Source organism: Lolium perenne, chromosome 5 (genome assembly GCF_019359855.2).
Source record: "Lolium perenne isolate Kyuss_39 chromosome 5, Kyuss_2.0, whole genome shotgun sequence".
Classification (NCBI taxonomy): domain Eukaryota; kingdom Viridiplantae; phylum Streptophyta; class Magnoliopsida; order Poales; family Poaceae; genus Lolium; species Lolium perenne.
The window spans coordinates 220,944,126-220,952,068 of NC_067248.2; the positions used below are offsets into that span (position 1 = coordinate 220,944,126).

The 7,943-nt window shown below is 46.7% G+C and overlaps 1 protein-coding gene across 1 annotated transcript; it reads right to left on the reverse strand.

The window, feature by feature from the left end:
- Positions 1-468: 468 nt before the first annotated feature.
- On the reverse strand, positions 469-1,778 carry LOC127298244 (uncharacterized). The gene is made up of 4 exons (XM_051328153.1): positions 1,699-1,778; positions 1,063-1,195; positions 858-972; positions 469-754 (listed from the first exon to the last, which is right to left on the reverse strand). The coding sequence occupies exons 2-4, from the start codon at positions 1,189-1,191 to the stop codon at positions 693-695; spliced, it is 306 nt and encodes a 101-aa protein (XP_051184113.1). The 5' UTR covers positions 1,192-1,195; positions 1,699-1,778; the 3' UTR covers positions 469-692.
- Positions 1,779-7,943: the final 6,165 nt, after the last annotated feature.

A 7,943-nucleotide genomic window follows, 5' to 3' on the forward strand; every position in this document is an offset into this window, starting at 1 on the left:
ACTGCCGGCGATTCACACAAAAATAACCTTTGTTGGAACTATAGCACAGACTGACTCTTCGAATAAATTATTTTACTCATCTAACCCTTTTGTGTGACGTCCTTCCCATGGGCGCCACACATGGCAGTGTGGCGCCCGTGCCTGCGGCGTCACTCTCCCAGCCGACGTGGCGCCCTCGACGCTGAGCTGGTGCGCCGATCCGACGTGGCAGGATGTGTGGCGCCCATGGGAGGGGCGCCACACTACTCTTTATATATAATGTCTGTCTAAAAATAATAGAAGACTGTAATAGCTCAATTGGATGAAGCCTTTGTCTTCCAATCTCAGGTCATGAGTTCGAACCTCCGCACCACCCGAATTTATTTTTATTTTTAAAAATTATGCTAGACATTGTAGTATGTTTAAAACATGAAATCTAGCCTCGTACTGTTTTGTAGAGTTTTTTTTTATTTTCTCTTGCTTGCAAACTGAATTCGTGAGACAGATTATGCATGGTTAATTCGACCCTAACCATCAGCACAACTCAAAATTCTGGATACTGAATGAGAAGTGTTATCCATGGACCGTGCATACACACATCTACACTTCCACTAAATCACCCACAGCACACATTACAAACACACGAAGGTTTGACACCCGAGCTGATTCCTCTCCACTGCCATGAAAATATTTGGACCGCCAACAGTACCGCTTTACTCTTGAGCTGCCACATCGCTTCCCTCCTCTAGTGCTTCTTTCTCCTTTTGCTGCTCCACTGCTCAGGGTTGGGGTGGTTCAACATGAGTAAATAAATGCACAATAGGCAAACTGTGCCGAAAACAAACTGAATCAATTATCATCTACCAGTTGCTACTCACATGTAATCTCAGCCAGAGCTTTCTGCGTGCGCTTCTCCAGCTTGTCAGTCCTCTTCTGGACATCCCGTTTCAGGTCCCAGTTTGGGTTCTTTGGAGCAATGTTCCCAAAAGGGTTCTGCAGGTAAATATGGTGAGTTAGCCTCGTGAATGATGCAAGGATGTCACTGTATCATTAGGTGGGATTTGATGGATCTGGAAGTGTTACCTCGAGCTGCTTTGGCTCAGCAGCATCAGCAGCAATTGGATCTTCAAACTTGGGAAGAGACAACGGAGCCACCTTACCGCCTCGAAGCTGCTCATCATGAGGAAGATAGTTTCTGAACTTCAGTGGCATCTCGCTGCATCAAAAAGGTTGCATACTTGTGAACAAATGATACAGTTACCATGAAAAAGATATAAAGTATGCTAAAAGCTATTCACTGATCCAGCAGTTCACATGATAGTCTGCTTTTTCAACAAAGTAACATCTAGCATGGAAGAAAGGTTTCATACACTTGTAAATAAACAGGACATGCAGCATTAGTATGACCAACAATCCAGTGAATGTTTAACATGATGTGTTATCTTAACAAACTAATATGTATACTGATTCTACCAAACATATATCATGAGACTATACATGGCAAGGCATTGCTGTGAAGATATAATCAATTCAGCCTTATCAGAATGACAAGCATGATTAAATTTAACATCTGGAACCAGTTCCAACTTTCAGTTCAGGTGCAAATATTAAAATGACATAAAAGGACTCAGCAAATTAGTATATATGGAGTATATAATGTATAATGCAAACGACACTCAAACATGCTAGTAAGTGAATCCCGTCTGTTCAATTGCATACCCATTGTCTTCAAGTCCGTCAGACTCCTTCAAGCCATCCTCGGTTGCATCCACAGGACCTGGTACTGTTGGTTGGTCTACCTGGTACTGTTGGTTGGTCTACCTGTTCTTCTGTGGCCCCATGTTTACCATTCCTAGCAGAGTCAGCGAACACGAAAATCAGTTAGATGAGCTGAAACAGAAACAATAATTTGCATTTCCTAAATCCATACATTATTCTCATGGTTTAACCATCCTGGGCTGATGGTTAGAGTCGAATTAACCGTGCATAATCTGTCTCACGAATTCAGTTTGCAAGCAAGAGAAGATAAAAAAACTCTACAAAACAGTACGAGGCTAGATTTCATGTTTTAAACATAAAAATAAATTTAGATGGTGCGGAGGTTCGAACTCATGACCTAGGATTGGGAAGCAAAGGCTTCATCTAATTGAGCTATTACATTCATCTGTTATGTCTACACAGACATTATATATAAAAGAGTAGTGTGGCGCCCCTCCCATGGGCGCCACACATCCTGCCACGTCGGATCGGCGCACCAGCTCAGCGTCGAGGGCGCCACGTCGGCTGGGAGAGTGGCGCCGCAGGCACGGGCGCCACACTGCTATGTGTGGTGCCCATGGGAGGAGCGCCGTACAAAAGGGTTAGATGGGTGAAATAGTTTGCCCGGAAAGTCAGTCTGTGCTTGCAAGAAAGGGTTATTTTTATGTAAATCGCCTCTACTGCCAGACTGCGACCATGGGTCATGCGTGAGCAGGACTTGATGGTCTCGTCTCGGTGTTCGTGTGAGTGTACTTGACCTGTTATTTTATGTAAACGTTATTGCTGGTGAGGTGACATTCCATCACGGATACGGATCTCCGTGGAGTGCTCATATCTATTTCCCAAACAAATACGTAGTATAAAGAGGAGAGTAAATCTAGGAAAATTCGTTTCTGATCTCGAGCTTAGATGCTCCCGATCTCTAGACCAATAGGTTCAGCGCACGTCAATATATGTCAGCGTATTCAGCTCCGTATTGATTTCGTAGCTCTGTCGAAAACAGTGAATGGGCCAGCCATAATCAATGCCGGCTGCTACTGTGATGACTGAAAATCGCGCGTGCCACCATGCTAGCAAAATGCAGCCCACACAGTGGGCACCATGGGCACCAGTCGAAGCTGTTGGAGAGCAGTTGGCCGGAAGTAGTCGCTATCGTACACTACGCGTACATGACTGTTCCATCTACTTCTGTACGTTTGTATCCGGCAAGTGTCAGGCTTCGTGGCACAACCTGTATGGTCCACCAAAAAGAGCTCATCTGAGCCCGGGACTAGAAACACCTCTCCCGTAAATCTAGGCTTTCTTTAGGGAGGCGATGACACTTATTTTTCCAACTGCAAGAGCATCTTCACCGGGCGCGCGCGCCCCATAGCAGCCTGATAGCGATTTTGGGACCGGCGTGATTTTTTGACTCGTATCGGTGCGTCTCAAACGGCGTTGGCTAATTTTTGAGCCCAATAGAATCGCCGGCATCCCCGTACCGGCCCCTTCGCGTAGGGCGTGAATCGGGCGCGATGGCGCTCGCGGCACGTCGGAAAACGAGTGTGGGCTCCACCTGGCAGCCAGACGCACCGATTTTCCCACCTCCTACCCACGCCCGAGCCGACTCCCACCCCTCTACATCGCCACCGTCACCATCGCTACCGCGCCCCCTACTTGCAATAGACACCGCCGCCTGTCTAGGAACCATCGTCCATCGACACGGCCGCCACCCCTAGACCGGCGGCCGATGTTTCGCGTGGAACAGAGCTCGCCGCCACTGCGGCACAACCGCCCCACCCGCAAGGTGTTATTGCTGATATGGACAAAGACGACGAGATGATGGTGCAGCTGTTCACGCAGGAGCAGAACGCTGAGACTGTACGGCGGCAACAACAGCAGCTGATTCTGACGAGCATGTTGCGCGTTCGCCAGGCTTTCTTCGTCGTGCCTCGGCGCGGTGGCTCAAAGCCAGGCAAGAGGAGGAACATCAACCGGCATCGTCAAGCCGACGCAATGTTGCTTGACGCCGACTACTTAAACGACGACGCGACTCATTCGCCGAAGGAATTTCGGCGCCGGTTTAAAATGAACAAGGCGATGTTCTTGAAGATTGTCTACGGTGTCAGGGAGTACGACAACTATTTCACGGCCAAGCAAGATTGAACAGGTTTGTGGGGCTTCACCTTAATTCAGAAATGCACTCCTGCAATGCGTTGTCTTGCATACAGAGCTCCTCCAGATATAGCCAATGACTACCTACGGATGGCAGAGTCAATATGTACAGAGACTCTCTACAAATTTGTCGAGCCGTCATAGCGGTGTTTGCTAAAGACTATTTAACAGCACCAAGAGCAGATGATACAGCTCGGATCCTGCAAAAAAATGCAGCAAGAGGGTTTCCTGGGATGCTCGGAAGCATTGACTGTATGCATTGGGGCTGGAAGAATTGCCCTTTTGCTTGGCAGGGGATCTACAAGGGGCATATTGGTGAGTGCAGTGTCATTCTTGAGGCGGTGGCAGACCATGACCTTTGGATTTCGCATGCATTTTTTGGCATGGCAGGAAGAAACAATGATATCAACGTGTTGCAGCGCTCTCCGCGTTTGCCAAGCTAGCTGAGGGACAAGCTCCTGCCGTGAACTTTGAGGTAAACGAACACACATACAACAAGGGGTACTATCTAGCTGATGGTATCTACCCGACGTATGCTACATTTGTGAAGACAATTCCCTCTCCAGCAAACGAGATGGAAGCTTATTTTGCAACATGCCAGGAAGCAGCACGCAAGGATGTTGAGCGTGCTTTTGGGGTGCTTCAGCAGCGTTTCGACATTGTCTCTCGATTGGTCCCTGTCGCCAATGCAACAGCTCTCAAACCTGCAAGATATTCGCAACTTCACACACTTGTGCACGTAGCCGCCGACCACGAAGCGGTAAGTTGCAATCGCATAATTCCCAATGGAACAGCAGATCACACAAGAATTTCAGTAGCAAAACATCAAATCGATGCGGATTGGTGTAGAGATTCAATAGAGTTGCAAAGCAATCAACTATGAACAAGGGTTTATCTTAAACGTGGTCTAAACCTAATTTGGGGCGTCCTGGGCACTTATATAGGGGTTCAGGACGACCAAGAAATCGAGAAAATACATTAAAACCCGACCCACATCGGGATTTGGTCGAGACTGACTCAGACTCGGAAGGTCAGGAGGCCGATCGACCGGGCCAGGGACCGGGTGGTCCCGTTTCAACCGGGCCAGGGACCGGGTGGTGACCGGGCGTGGGACGGGTGGCTCAGTACACCCACCCGGATGGCACCAGCGCTGGATCTGGCGGGTGCTGGGCGCTCTCGGCGTGGGGTCCGGTTGGATCGAAACTGGGACCGGGCAAGCCGGCGTAGCGACCGGTCTGACCGGCCTGTGCACCGACCTGGACTTGATCTTCCTCCCTCGCGCATGCCTCCCTCTCCTCCCTCGCGCTTCCTTGGGATGTCTTCTTGTCCAGCTTCATGTCCAGCTCCATGTCCAGCTTCACGTCCAGCTGCTCCTCTTCTCGTGCGATGCTTTCTCCATCTTCGTACCTGATCATACATAGGTAAAAGTACTTAGGAAGTATAAAGTTCTCATCGATCAAGGTATCATTTAAGAACAAATTCACCTGTTGTTTGAGTAGCTTCGCACGAGCTCTTGTCATAGGTCCAATCCTAACTTCATTGGACTTGAGCTTCACAGCAGCATGATAGCGCGCGACGGTGATGGAGTGTTAATTCCTCCCCGGCGACGGCGCCAGCAAAGCTGCTTGTGACGGTAAAGCACACGTCCGTTGGGATCCCAAGAGGAAGGTATGATGCGTACAGCAGCGAGTTTTTCCTCGGTAAGAAACCAAGGTTATCGAACCAGTAGGAGATGAAGTCCACGTGAAGGTTGTTGGTGAAGGAGTGTAGTGCGGCGCAACACCAGGGATTCTGGAGCCAACGTGGAACCTGCACAACACAATCAAGATACTTTGCCCCAACTTAACAGTGAGGTTGTCAATCTCAACGGCTTGCTGAAATCAAAGGATTAAACGTATGGTGTGGAGAATGATGTTTGCTTGTAAAGAGCAACAGAGAACAATGATTGCAGTAGGTTGTATTTCAGATGTAAAAGAATGGATCGGGGTCCATAATTCACTAGTGGTGTCTCTCCAATAAGATAAATAACATTTTTGGTGAACAAATTACAGTTGGGCAATTGACAAATAGAGAGGGCATAACAATGCACATACATATCACGATGACTACTATGAGATTTACTTAGGGCATTACGACAAAGAACAAAGACCGCTATCCAGCATGCATCTATGCCTAAAATTTCCACCTTCGGGTTAGCATCCGCACCCCTTCCAGTATTAAGTTGCAAACAACAGACAATTACATTAAGTACTGTGCGTAATGTAAACAATACAAATATCCTTAGACAAAGCATTGATGTTTTATCCCTAGTGGCAACAACACATCCACAACCTTAGGACTTTCTGTCACTGTCCCAGATTCAATTGAGGCATGAACCCACTATCTAGCATAAATACCCCCTCTTGAAGTTACAAGTATCAACTTGGCCAGAGCCTCTACTAGCAACGGAGAGCATGCAAGATCATAAACAACACATATATGATAGATCAATAATCAACTTGACGTAGTATTCCATATTCATCGGATCCCAACAAACACAACATGTAGCATTACAAATAGATGATGTTGATCATGATAGGCAGCTCACAAGATCTAAACATGATGGCACAATAGGAGAAGACAACCATCTAGCTACTGCTATGGACCAATAGTCCAAGGATGAACTACTCACGCATCAGTCCGGAGGCGGGCATGGTGATGTAGAGCCCTCCGGTGATGAACTCCCCTCTCCGGCAGGGTGCCGGAGGAGATCTTCAGAACCCCCCGAGATGGGGTTGACGGCGGCGGTGTCTCTTGAACTTTTCTCGTATTTTGGCTCTCGGTACTAGGGTTTTCCGATACGAAGGAATATATAGGCGAAGAGGCAGCATCGGGGGAGCCAGGAGGTGGGCTCCCCACACCTGGGCGCGCCAGGGAGTGGGGCCGCGCCGCCCTATGGGGTGGCCCCCTGCTGGCCGTCCTCGACTCTTCCTCGATGTTCTGGAACACTCCGTGGAAAATAGGGCCGTGGGATTTTGTTTCGTCCAATTCCGAGAATATTTCCTGTGTAGGATTTCTGAAACCAAAAACAGCAGAAAACAGGAACTGGCGCTTCGGCATCTTGTTAATAGGTTAGTACCGGAAAATGCATCAAAATGATATAAAGTATGAATAAAACATGTAGGTATTGTCATAAAACTAGCATGGAACATAAGAAATTATAGATACGTTGGAGACGTATCAAGCATCCCCAAGCTTAGTTCCTACTCGCCCTCGAGTAGGTAAACGATAAAAAGAATAATTTCTGAAGTGACATGCTACCAACATAATCTTGATCAATACTATTGTAAAGCATATGAGATGAATGAAGTGACTCGAAGCAATGGTCTATAGTTTACTAACAAATAGATAATGACTAAACAACTGAATCATATAGCAAAGACTTTTCATGAATAGTACTTTCAAGACAAGCATCAAAAAGTCTTGCATAAGAGTTAACTCACAAAGCAATAAATTTTTAATAGAAGGTTTTGAAGCAACCCAAAGGAAGATTTAAGTTTCAGCAATTGCTTTCAACTTTCAACATGTATATCTCATGGATAATTGTCAACACAAAGTAATATGATGAGTGCAATAAGCAAGCATGTAAGAATCAATGAACACAGTTGACACAAGTGTTTGCTTCTAAGATAGAAGGAAGTAGGTAAACTGACTTAACATAAAGTAAAAGAAAGGCCCTTCGCAGAGGGAAGCAGGGATTAAATCATGTGCTAGAGCTTTTCAAGTTTTGAAATCATATAGAGAGCATAAAAGTAAAGTTTTGAGAGGTGTTTGTTGTTGTCAACGAATGGTAGTGGGCACTCTAAACCCCTCATCAAATAGACTTTCAAAGAGCGGCTCCCATGAAGAACGTTATCTCTACCAGCAAGGTAGATCATCCCTCTTCTCTTTTATTTATACATGTACTTTAGTTTTATTTATAGATGACACTCCTCCCAACCTTTTTCTTTCACAAGCCATGGCTAACCGAATCCTCGGGTGCCTTCCAAAATTTCACATACCATGGAGGAGTG